Source organism: Pteropus medius, unplaced genomic scaffold (assembly GCF_902729225.1).
Source record: "Pteropus medius unplaced genomic scaffold, Ma_sr-lr_union100, whole genome shotgun sequence".
Lineage (NCBI taxonomy): Eukaryota > Metazoa > Chordata > Mammalia > Chiroptera > Pteropodidae > Pteropus > Pteropus medius.
In genome coordinates, this window is record NW_024352784.1 from 4,491,411 (window position 1) to 4,504,243 (window position 12,833).

The following is a 12,833-nucleotide window of genomic DNA, read 5'->3' on the forward strand; positions in this document are numbered from 1 at the left end:
GGTTAGGGTGACCAAAGGACCATTTTATGCAGGACAGCCCAGTTTATGTTTGTTGTCCTGGCTAATAACATCCCGGAGTTCATTCTCAAGAATGTCCTAAGTATATGATCACTTTAGCTATCATGGGAAGAGTGGGGATTCGGAGTCACAAGACCCAGGCTCAAATTGTAGTTCTGCTGCTTAAAATTGTGTAACCTTAGGCAAGTTATTTATCCTTTCTGAGTCTCGTTGTTTTGTTTTTTTTTAATCTGAAAATGAAAAATAACACCAAATTTCTAAGTTTGCTGTAAGGATTAGAAACACGTAAAAACAATTGGGATATAGTTATTTCATCCAGAAGAAACCAGAGCCAAGCAATTCGCCCTCTCTCTGAATATTGTTACCTTGCCAACTTGGAAGCAGTCATCCGCTGTGAGGGAGAAAAGCCTTCTGGGATTGTACAGGTCAGTGACAGCAGAGCCAGTAACTCTCTGAAAGACGCCTCGGGCCAGGCCTTTCACATTGAGCATGTACACATCCTGCAGTCGCATCAAGGCCCTTGCTGCTCCCTCAAGGTCCTCAAAGGCTGGCAGGTCTTGCTCCACATTTTCATAACCATCCTTCAGAGCTATAAACGTTGTGAAAACATCACTCCATCATTCAAAAAACAGGAGGTGAGCAATTAATTTATGCAGGACATAATCACTTGTTCAAATATTTCATGAACAAAGATAACATTTGATTTGTTTTGGTTCCCAGTGGCAAGTTCCTGGCACAGACTGATGCTTAATACAATCTTCTGAATGAGGAAGAAATGCTCTGGAGTAAAAGTGAAGGCACAAGACTTTATCACATTGTCCCAGCCTCTCTGTCTCTAGGAGTCTCACCCTTTGTGGGGACAATTCTTCTCCCTCTTAACTTCCCCAAAGTCAACAAACTTCTTCAAGTACAAGTAAATTAGGAAGGTGATCTTGCTACAGATCACACTGTAGTGGCAACTTAATGAAATAGAAATTATTAGAAGACATCACTTTTTACACATATGTAAATGGGATGATATAACCTGTAGTTCTTCACAGGATTGTGGTGAAGATTAAATGAGATAATGGATATTAAATGCTTTCTATTGTATAATCATATAAACACATTAACAAGGTGACCTAGTTCTTTGTAATAGAGCTAAGGAGATCAAGCAATACCTACCCACTTTATTATCCTGCATCACATCCCATCAGAATCTCTCTCCTTTCCACTGAGTCAGGAGATAGAATCTTCTCTTACCCTCCAGCCCTCCTCCTCATTACCTCGGATGTTCTCACTGGCCTCCAGACTATGTACTACATTCCTCCAGTCAGACTGTAGGCGTTTGATGAGAGTAAAGGCAAGCAGAGGGTTAGACACAGGGGTTTCTGAATCCTCATGCAAAGAAACCACCTTGTCATAGAATCTGAAAGAGAGTAGTAGAGTGATATCACCTAGTGTTGCAACCATTCAACCGAGAGAAGGCTGGCCTGGTATAAACATTAAGAGTAGTTCAAATGAAACGCTGAATTCCTTGAAACTCACATAATATTCTAACCAATAAGCACAAAGAATTAGAAAACTACCAACACTACAAAAGTAGGTCCACTCATTTGTTCATTCAATGAGTCAGTCTCTACTTGTCAATTACTGTATATCAGGCTCCATGCATTTGTCATTCAATGAGTCAGTCTCTACTTGTCAATTACTGTATATCAGGCTCCATGCTAGAGGCTAGAGATACAAAGGTAAGACAGGGTCCAGCTCTTAAGGAGTTCACAATCCAGAAAATCTTTTTTCCTCTCATCATCTTATATTCAATACTTAGAATCTGGTAGCAGATCAAAAACATTGTTCAATTAATTGTAATAATTGTGCTATGAGAGAAGTGAACATGTAATGCTACGTAATGATATAACGATCTCTAGGCAGGGAACCTAACCCAGGTGGGAGTTAGAAGGTGTAAGGGAAGACTTCCTAGAGGAGATGGCACTTGATCTGAGTACTGAAGGGTTAGTTAAAATATTGATAGCTACTACTTATTGAGTTCTTACCATGTATTAGGCATTCTGCTAAATGCTTAAATTCATAGTCTCCTTTAATTCCCCCAACAGCCCTTAGGGTAGATTTCATCATGCCCATTTTACAGTAGAGGAAACTGAAATGAGGCCACTTTGTTAATAAGCAATGAGGCCAAGAATAAACCCAAGTCTCTGGGACTCTAAAGCCTGGGTTCTCAGCTGATTTGCCATTCTCTTTCACATGGAGCTACAACAAAGAAGGGAAGAAGAGTGTTTTTTGAGCCAACAGGGACCAACATGCACAAAGGCGCAGAGGCTTGGCATGTATTTTATTTGTTCATTCAATAAGTCAGTCTCTACTGGTTACTTGTTAAATATCAGATCCCATGCTAGAAACTGGGCAAGAAAGGGTCCAATGCTGAAGGATTTCATGGATAAGAAAATAGCTGTTTTTCTCATCACTCTATGCTAAAATTCAATACATATTTCTATGAAAGAAGAAATGAAATATTATATTCTTCTAGGAGCCAGGAATAAAATTTTGAATAAGACAATAACCTTAGTCTCAAAGATTCACAGTCTAGTGGGTAATATAGACAGAAACAATCACATTACAGATGCAACGCCAGATTTAAGACCAAGGGGTGAGTACAGAGGGGGTGATTAATTTGGCCAGAGCAGATGAGAGAACATAAACTCTCCTTTCACAGAGGAGATAATACACCAACACTTGATGGATGAATGCAAATAATGAGGAAGGGAGGAGGAGGCCTCCTTCCAGGCAGGCAGAGACAGTTCAACAGATGCAAAGGTACAGAGAGCAACCGTAGGGGACTTACAAGCAGTTAATATTGCTGGAGCACGGAGTATACTGGGAAATGGTTAGAACACACTGGAGAAGTGAGGAGCACCTCATAGGCCTTGCTGAGGAATCTGGTTTTAACTCTAAATGCAATTAGGAACCCGGTTTTAACTCTAAATGCAATTAGGAACCACCAAAAGGTTTTAAGAGAGCGGGATGCACTACAATATGTTTACATTTATAAATCTGTGAAAGGGTGGGAAGGAGGGTTCAGAAGTGGAAGCAACTGGAAGCAGAAAGATCAGTTAGGAGGCCATTTTGACACTGTAAGCAAGAGACTAGGAGAATCTAAGTCATAACAGTGACAGTGGGGGAAAAGAACAGGATGGATTCAAGGGAGATAGATGGATTCAAGGAAATAGACCATGAGAAACTGGTGATGGCTAATGGGGAATAAAGAGATAGAGCTGTGCAGCACGCTTCTAACCTTTCTGGCTTGCTGTCATTTGCAGAAAAGGGCCAGAAATGATGGGGCCACGAGCGATCATCATTCTAGGTAATTTCTTTCCTCCTCGGTTATCCTACAAGAGTGTTCACATAAGCAGAAGACCCTGTCTCCTTTATTGAAATTTGATTACCATAAGGCAGACTGAAGAGCTCTAGTCTTGCCCTCTAAGAATTTTTTTCCCTTGTTGTAAAATTATTCATTTCCAAAATATATAACAACAACAACAGAAGTAAAAGAAAAAAGTGTGATCAAAATGAAAAGGATATGGATTTATGAGAATGTGCACAAGATCATGTGAGAATATAGGAGTCCTTTGGCAAGAGTGGAGGACTCCACAAGTAGAAAGGGATGAAAGTGAAGAATGGAGACAGTGGCAGAGTGGAGAGTGGATTTCTATTCCTTCCATCAGAGTCTGACCTAAAGATTTCACAAGGGTGGGGCCTTCAACTATAAAACAGAACCTGAAAATAGAAGATGACTCACCTCATGGTGCTTCCAGAAAGCCAAATTTTCAATTCAAGCATAGTCTGAGGAAGGAGAATCTGGGCCTGGGTGTCCCAGGGAAGAAATGGGAAGACTGTCAAGACCCAGGATGTCTCTGATCCCCAAGAAGGGCTGTTTGAGAGCGGCTACCCTAGGCTTTTGAAACTAAACCAGTCTCCATGGCATGGGATATTTTTTTTTACTACCCATTATTTCCTGCTTCAGCTCCATATGGAACTACTTAGTGAAAGATATTCCACTGCTAAACCAAAAAAAAAAAAAAAAAAACCCTACAAGCAGAGACTTGGGCTTGTGTCCAGCCTAAAGAGTGTCCAGGAACAACTGAGGCTGAATGGGCAGTGATTCGGTAAGACAGTCAGATAGGGAGAAGCTGGGAAGAGACCTTATTCTGACCCAGTGTCCAACTATCCCTGTTTCTTCCTCTATAAAATGACACACCTGGTCGAGTCTAGAAGATCTCTATGAGTACTTTTAGCATAATCATTCTATTATTTCTTTCCATTACCTTTTCCACAATTGAATAAATAAATTCCTCATCTGGTGCTTAAGGACTAATTTAACAGGCATCAGAGGAAACTGAGGCACAAAGAGAAAGAGGCAGGGCAGAGAGGCAAAGATGTTTCAAGTCATCCATCAGATCAAAAGCACTATCTCTTTGTTCTCATTGCATCCCATTTTGTATTATGGGGTCAGTTTATTTAGGGCAAAGGTTTGATCTTTACTGCAACACATGATTCAATTCAGTGTTCAGATACACCATCTTTTTGTCACAGAAAGAAAAAAAGAACCTATCAACTAATATCTGAGGCTGCTTTGGAATCCAAATGTTGGCCCTATGCCCAGCCTCTGAGCAAATAGCTGGTTTTCAGAGACTGAGTAACTGGATGCTGAATTCAAACCTCAGGGTTTCCTAAATGGCAAATGCTGCTGAGAGTGGAAAAGCAGATCCTTTTCTTCAAGAATCTGCACATAAAATTCGCAACCCAATCCTTGCCTTAAACATAGCCTGGACAGATTATCCAACAACAATACATGGGCTATTTTAATTCAATAAGTTTCTCGTTTGGAATTCAGAAATGTCTTTGTCTCAGTTCTTCTGAGACATTCTGAATGCTTAATTCTTAGCACAGAAATAACTGCTGCTGGCACTACTCTTTCAATCTTGGTAGTTTTTTACAAGTGCAACAACAACAAAAAGCTAGGGGTTAAATACATATGTAGCTAATGCACATACTCTACTAGTATATAACTATATATACTATAATTACTATAATTTTTATTTATTAACATTGGATAGAGAGTAGTTTCAACATCAAAAAATATTTCATGTCTAAATTTAAAAATTCAAAGAAGGATATCAACTGAGGCTCTTAGAAATAACATCTCAAGTTACATAAAACCCTTAGATTAGGGGGATATGAAAATGGGCAGGAACTGCCAAAATTATTGCTTAAAAAAGCAAATATTTCACTAGGTTTTAGAGCATTGACTAGACAACAGTCTCTCAAATACTAAACTAAACTTTCTGAAATTAAATGTTCCTAAGTCATGTGAGAAGATAATCTTTCTGATTCTTTTTTTATTATCTGGGCTCTCAAATACTAGTTACTGCTTAGAGCCAATCGTGGGGTCTAGTTTCACCATTCTTAACATAAACAACAATCAAAAAGAGCTAACATTTAATGAGCAATTTTTACATCCCAAGCACAATGATACATGCCTTTTCATGGTATTTAACCCTTCCAACAACCCTATGAGGCTATTGTTATCATCATTTTACAGATTAGGGAAACTAATGCTTAAAGAGGTAAAGAAACTTGCCCAGGGTCAGAGCCAAGAATTCAAATAGAGGTCTGTTAAGTTCCTGAATCCAGATTCTTAACCGTCATGTACTCTGGCTGCTCATAAAACCTCAGTAGTTATGGGGCTTGGTCTGGGTCCTGGCATATCCTATAAGCAGGCTGTAGGAACATCAAAGCATGATGGAAAGAGAAACAATCAAAAGACTAGTCCTGCTACCTACTAGATTTATAATCTTGGATAAAGTACTAAACTTTAGTTTTCTCATATTTTAAATCATTTCTCATTTGTTTATGAGAGTGATATAAACCTATTTCAAAGCATTGTGTGAGAGAGAATCAAATGAGAACATCTGTGCAAGACCCCTCCCACTCTGACAATGACAATGGTGGTAAGATTAGTAAAGCCCTGGCCAGCTGCTTTAATCAGCGCTGCAAGTGTTCTCCTCTGAGCCAGTTCCCTGAGAGGCCTGGAATGGCATTAGGATTCTGATCCCTATCTCCATCTGGGCCACCCAAATAAAGAGATTAGTGGTAAGAGAACAAGCACATGGGTAGCCGGGTGCATGTGGGATCTGAAATCAAAGAGAAAAAAGGTCTGTCTATTTCTATCAATGAACTTGGACTCCAATGAATCTAGACCAAGAAAAAAAACATTTTGCTCTGTAAACATGGGCCCATAGAACACTAGGCAACTCTGCTACTCCAAAGAGTGACAAGAATTATTAAAATTATCATCGTTTACTGTTATAATTACTACAACACTCATATACCTTATATACGTATGTGTATGCATTTCATGCTATTTCAAACTAACAATAAATTTAAACATGCATATAACTGCTAATACCCAAACTACATACTTAAGAGCATGTTCCAAATTATGTCATCATTCAGTCACCACTGGGTAATGAACGAGATCTGTCACCTGTACTTCTACACACAAACTGATTCTCTTCTACATGGCCTTTCTCACACAGCCATAGTGTCCCACACACCTTCTTCCCATGTGCCCCAGAATTGGTATTACCATCACATATACTCACTCACTATTTTATAAGCAGTACATTGTGAGACGTTCTTCTGCTGTCTCAGCTCACCAGAGGGTCACATGACATAAATACACAATTAATATAGTCAGATAAAGATGTGGTTACATTGTTTCTCACATTGTAGGCTTCTCGATGTCCCAAGCAAAGAATACACAACACATTCAAACACATGGTACCATACACAATCATTCATCCTTTTCATTGTTTGACATTGACAGAGTCAATATAGGATTACAGTGCCCCAGTGTTCCAAGTCTACAGTATTTTGTCTTAGCGTGTAGCATTAGAATTTGTTGATTGTATAGCAAACAATATTGGCTGAGCATCTGCTTCTGTGTGTGCTACAATGAGTATCCTCTCTCATCAAGGATGGTTTTATCCAGTGTTGTCTTGGTGTCATACTTCCACACATATCACATCTCAGTTATCATTTATTTAGAATTTAGAGAGTTTACAGGTGTAAAGAGAAGGGGGAGCTGAAACCAAAGGAGGAGATAGACATCTCTGATTAACAATCATAATGCTACAGACTCCAAGATTCTTGAGGGCAAGGTTGGTATTCACCATTTTATCCCCAGCGACTGGAACAGTGCTTAGCACTCAAACATGTGTTGAAAGAACTGATGAACATGAAGCATTAGTCATATAGTGACCTGTGCAATTACTCAGCATCTTTCACATGCAGAGTATGATACCCATGGTGTCATGTCCATTCAGTTCCAATGACATGTAAGTCTCCTACCTGGTCACAGAATGTCACCTGACTCATTCTAAATTCCAGTTCACTGGGTCACATGGTTAACACAAATATGGCTACAGCATCACACGCTATTTTCTGACACAGAGCCTGGGGGCACACACAGCTTGACACGGTGCCTTGTGAGGTCCTACTCCGTTTCACAGTCACTCGGCCACACCTGCCCACATTATATCAACTTCACTGTGTGGCACTAGATCTGGAGTGCCACCGTGTGTGTGACAAAGTCTGAGGGCACTCACTGTGATATAGCCTCTCTGGAGTCATACTCAGTCTCCATTTCTCCATCACCTCATGCCACAGTGTCTCAGGGCTCCACACAGGGTGACAAAGAATCTAGGGAGTCACACCCACAGTGTCATCAGTCTCATGGTGTGACACTGGGTCTGAGAACCGACGCAGGGTGACAGTGAGCCTCACAGTTACCCCCCCACACACACACCCTGTAAGAGTGTCTCAGTCTCAACCTCTTGGCCCAATCTCCGCCACTCAGGCCTCTCTGTCGCTTCGCGTCCCGAGCCCTCACCTTGTCAGGTCCCGAAGCCGAGCCTCCTCCCCGCGCAGGTAGCGCCGCAGCAGTCCCAGCAGCCGGCGCTCCGGCGCCAGGGCGCGCGCCACGCTGGTCAGTGCCGAGAACGTGTCCCCGCGCGCCGCGGCCCCCACCGGGTCCCCTGCCCGGAGCGCCAGCACCGCCAGCATCGCCGCCAGCCGCGCCACGGAGCCCATAGCTGGCGCTCGCTCTCGTCCCCTCGGGCGGTCCCGGCGGTCCAGGGCCCCGGCGCCCGTTGACGCGCCCCGCCACTCGGCCCCGCCCCCTCCGCTCGTCCTTCCCGGCCGCCCCGCCTTGCCCCAGACACCCACTGCTTTTCTCTGACGCCTACCCTCACTCTCAGTTTCCCACCCTGCGGCCCCTTAGCTCCTCAGACCGCGTGGGGGCTGCCTGCAACCTCGGGAGCCGCCTGCCCTCCACTAGATCACAGCCCTGGGAGGGTGTTTCTGCTGTGCCTGTTTCACACTTGGGGAAACTGAGGCAAAGGGTGGTGTGAGCTATGAATTAACTGGTCTATGGCTGTAGAAGGCCATCCCCAAAATATTCACAGACACACACAACCCCCACCACTGATCAGGAGATGGAAATACTGAAACACCGCTGATGGGGGAAGTCTAGCAGAGTAAAGATGCATTATGGTAATAACTGTGCTGGTAAAGAGCTGTGAGAGAGCAGAAAGGAGGAAATATTTCGCAGAGGACTTAACAGCTGAGTCATCTTAAAGGATGAGTAGAATTCCTACCGGAGGTGAAGTGGGTAAAGGCCATTAGAGTCAGTGCATGACAAATCTAGGACCTATAGATCATAAAACTCGAAGGCCCTGGGTCACGGCTCTGAACAACATACCTATGGTCACTTAAGCAAACAAAAATAATATATATCATACTAGGCTATATATTCTTTTCCCTTCTTTCCCAAGCACTGTTCAGTCATTTATTCATTTAACAAATACTTGGCACTACTGTTATGTGTTGAGGATACAGAGAAATGGCAGATCCAACCCTGAACTCACAAGGGGAGACAGAGGTGTAAACAACTAACCACAATAAACTGCTATCAGGATAACAGGGTTGTACAATGAACAATAGCAACACTGACGAGGGACCCCCATCACACGCATAGGTGGTGGAGAGGTCTTCACAGTGGAGGCGATGTGTGCAGGTCCGAAAGGATGAAAAGGCATTGTCTGGAAGATGATAGGCAAGGGAGGGATGGGCTTTCCTGGTAGAAGGTACCTATATGTACCAAGGTTTGCAGATGGAAAATATTTGGAGTTCCAAAAGTGATGAAACATTCCTATGGTTGAGACTGTTAGATTAAGGGGCTTTGCATGTCATACTAAGAAATTTAGCCTGTCCTCTATGAAACTCCATGGAAGTTTTTAAGATGGCAATAATAGTCATCTGGTGACTGAGAGAGGTCTTTTTCCTACCTAATTGCCTTGGCTAGAACCTCCAGTATAATATTGAATAGAAGTGACAAGAGAGGACATCCTTGTCTTATTGAAATTTGGAAGAGAAAGCTTTCAGCCTTTCACCATTAAGTATAATGTTTCCTTCTTGTTCCTAGTCCGTCGAGTGTTTTTATCTGTCAAATAAGTTTTCTGGATCTATTGAGATGATAATGTGACTTTTATCCTTTATTCTCTTTTATATATATTTTTTAATTTTTTAAATTACAGTTGACATACAATATTATATTAGTTTCAGGTATATAACAGTGATTAGACATTTATATAACTTACAAAGTGATCACCCCAATAAATCCATCTGACGCCATACATAATTATTACAATACTACCCACTATATTTCCTATGCTATATATTCCCATAATTATTTTGTAACTACCAATTTATATCTCTTAATCCTTTTTCACCTATACCACCAAACCCCTCACATCTGACAACTGTCAAAATGTTCTCCGTATCTATGAGTTTGTTTCTGTTTTGTTCACTTATTTTGTTCCTTAGATTCCACATATAAGTGAAATCATATGGCATTTGTCTTTCTCCATTTGACTTACTCCACCAGCACAATACCCTCTATGTCCATCTACGTTATTGCAAATGGCAAGATTTCATTCTTTTTTATGACCAAGTAATATTCCATTGTATATCTGTACCACCTCTTTCTTATCCACTCATCCACTGATGAACACCCAGGTTGCCCGCATATCCTGGCCACTGTAAATAATTCTGCAATGAACACATAGATGCAATGTCTCTTCAAAGCAGTGTTTTGGTTGTCTTCAGGTAAATACCCAGAAGTGGGATTACTGGGTCCTTCTTTGCCTCCTGTTGTAGCCTTTGTTTAAAGTCTATTTTGGGAGTGGCTCCATAGTGTAGTGGTTAGCATGTCTGCTTTATATGCAGAAGGTCTTGGGTTTGCACCCCAGGTGGGTGCACCTGGTCCGGTTGCACACCACGAGCGTGTAGGAGGAGACACCCCACCTTCAGGGGAAACGGCAACATCCATAGATCAGGGGTGGAAGTGGGAGCGGGAAATCAAAACGGGGGGGAATATAAAGTCTATTTTGCCTAGTTTAAGCATTGTTATCCCAGATTTCTTTTTTTATTTCCATTTTCATAAAATATCTTTGACATCCCTTTAGTTTCAGTCTGTGTGAGTCTCTTGTAGGCAGCATATGTAAGGATCTTGTTTTCTTATCCATTCAGCCATCTCATGTCTTTTAATTAGAGCACTTAATTCATTTAAAGTAATCATTGATAGATATGCTGGACTTGGTTCCATAGTGTAGGGGTTAGCACATCTGCTCTACAAGCAGAAGGTCCTGGGTTCGTGCACCAGTGGAACCACGGTCCATGGTCTACGGCCATGCCACCCTGAACAAGCCCAATTCTGTCTGATCTTGGAAGCTAAGCAGGGTTGGGCCTGGTTAGTACTTGGATGGGAGACCACCTAGGAAGACCAGGTGCTATAGGCATAAATAATAATAAATAATAAAATAATAATAATAAAGTAATCATTGATAGATATGTAGTTATTGACATTATTTATATTTTTTATCTTATTTTTTCCTTCCTCTTAAAGAAGTCCTCCAACATTTCCTATAATACCGGTTTGGTGGTGATGAATTCATTTAGCTTTTTCTTGTCTGGGAAGATCTTTATCTGTCCTTCAATTCTAAATGACAGCTTTGCTGGATAGAGTCAACTTGATTGTAGGTCCTTGCTATTCACATCTTTGATCATTTCGTGCCAATCCCTTCAGGTCTGCAGTTTCTTATGAGAAATTAGCTGACAGTCTTATGTGAGTTCCCTTGTAGGTAACTAACTGCTTTTCTCTTGCTGCTTTTAAGATTCTCTCTTTGCCTTTAACCTTTGCCATTTTAATTATAATGTGTCTTGGTGTGGGCCTCTTTGGGTTTGTCTTGTTTGAGACCTGCTGCACTTACTGGGATTGTATGTTTATTTTCTTCACCAAGTTAGGGAAGTTTTCCATCATTATTTCTTCAAATAGGTTTTCAATTCCTTGCTCTCTCTCTTCTCCTTCTGGTGCCCTTATGATGTGAAAGTTGGTACGCTTGACATTGTCCCCGAGTCCCCTTAAACAATACTCATTTATTTGGACTCTTTTTTTCTTGTTGCTGCTGTTTTCTGCTATCTTCTCTTCCATATTGCTGATTTGATTTTCTACTTCATCTAATCTACTGTTAATTCCCTCTGATGTATTTTTCATTTCAGTTATTGTATTCTTCATTTTTGACTGGTTCTTTTTAATATTCTCTAGCTCCATTTTTATGTTTCCTATCTCTTTGTTGAAGTTCTCACTGAGATCGCTGAGCATCCTAATAACCAGTGTTTTGAACGCTGCATCTAGTAGACTGTTTGTCTCCATTTTGTTTACTTCTTTTCTGGAGCTTTGTTTTGTTCTTTCATTTGGGACATACTTTTTGTCTCCTCATTTTGGCTGCCTTCCTGTGCTTGTTTCTATGTATTAGGTAGAGCAGCTATGTCTCTTGGTCTTAAAATGGCCTTATGTAGTAGGTGTCCTGTGAGGCTCAGTGGTACAATCTCCCTGGTCACCTAAGACAGGTGCTCTAGGTGGGTCCCTTGGGTGGATTGTATGTGTCCACCTGTTGTAGTTAAGCCTTGGTTGCTCTTTGCACATCAATGGAAGGGATTGACCCTTAGGCTGACCGGTTGTGAGGACTGGCCATGACTGCAGTAGAGGAACTGTTGTGAAGGGGCTGAACCTATGGAGCAGGACTTACTTTAATGGGGCTCTGGTGCCTGCCAAGTTTGCCCTCTGGGTGTGTCATTTGTAGAGGTGGTTGGGTGGTGTTCTGATGTGGTCTGAGGCTGGCCACTAGATGTGTTGGATCTGGGGTCTCTTGAGAGGAGCTCTGTTGCAGGCCAAGGTCAATTGCTGCCTATGCCTTGCCTGAGGCCACTTGGTGTGAACTACAAAGTGATCTCTAGATGGTTGCCACCTGTGCTGGGCTTGGAGGTGCCTGGGAGAGGCTAAGCTGCAAATGGAGGCCGGCTGCCACTAGTCCCAGGCTTGGGGCTGCTTATCAAGAGGTGCGGGGCACACCGAAGCTAGATGCTGTTTGTTTGGAGTTTGTGAATCTTTGAGAGATTGTAGGAAAGTCTGTAGCATGAGCCAAGACAGGCCATTTATGTGGAAAAGCCCCTGGAAGTGGCTTGAGTGGACCCAAAAGTTGGGTGAGGCAGGTTTTAGAGAATCACCAGGTCGTGGAGGACAGTGTTAGTAAGGTTGATGGAGACTCAGATATGGCTGCTACCTGTGTCTACAAGCTGGGTGAGTAGAGGGCTCAACAGAGGAAAAATGGCTTCTGCCAGCACTTCTGTCTAGG

The 12,833-nt window shown here is 42.0% G+C and overlaps 1 protein-coding gene and 1 pseudogene across 2 annotated transcripts in view; one reads left to right on the forward strand and one right to left on the reverse strand.

The window, feature by feature from the left end:
* The window catches only part of P4HA3 (prolyl 4-hydroxylase subunit alpha 3), a 31,618-nt gene extending 23,383 nt beyond the window's left edge, over positions 1-8,235 (reverse strand). Inside the window, exons 1-3 of one of the 2 annotated variants that reach the window (XM_039848036.1) lie at positions 7,970-8,235; positions 1,284-1,426; positions 384-607 (exon numbers count right to left, since the gene is read on the reverse strand). In XM_039848036.1, the coding sequence (XP_039703970.1) occupies positions 384-607; positions 1,284-1,426; positions 7,970-8,169 (567 nt within the window). In that variant the 5' untranslated portion in view covers positions 8,170-8,235. The remainder of the gene's footprint in view (positions 1-383; positions 608-1,283; positions 1,427-7,969) is intronic. The other variant, XM_039848035.1, reaches the window with a different exon arrangement.
* Positions 8,236-10,818: 2,583 nt separating this feature from the next.
* Positions 10,819-10,937, forward strand: LOC120590676 (uncharacterized; annotated as a pseudogene).
* The last annotated feature ends 1,896 nt before the right edge of the window (positions 10,938-12,833 follow it).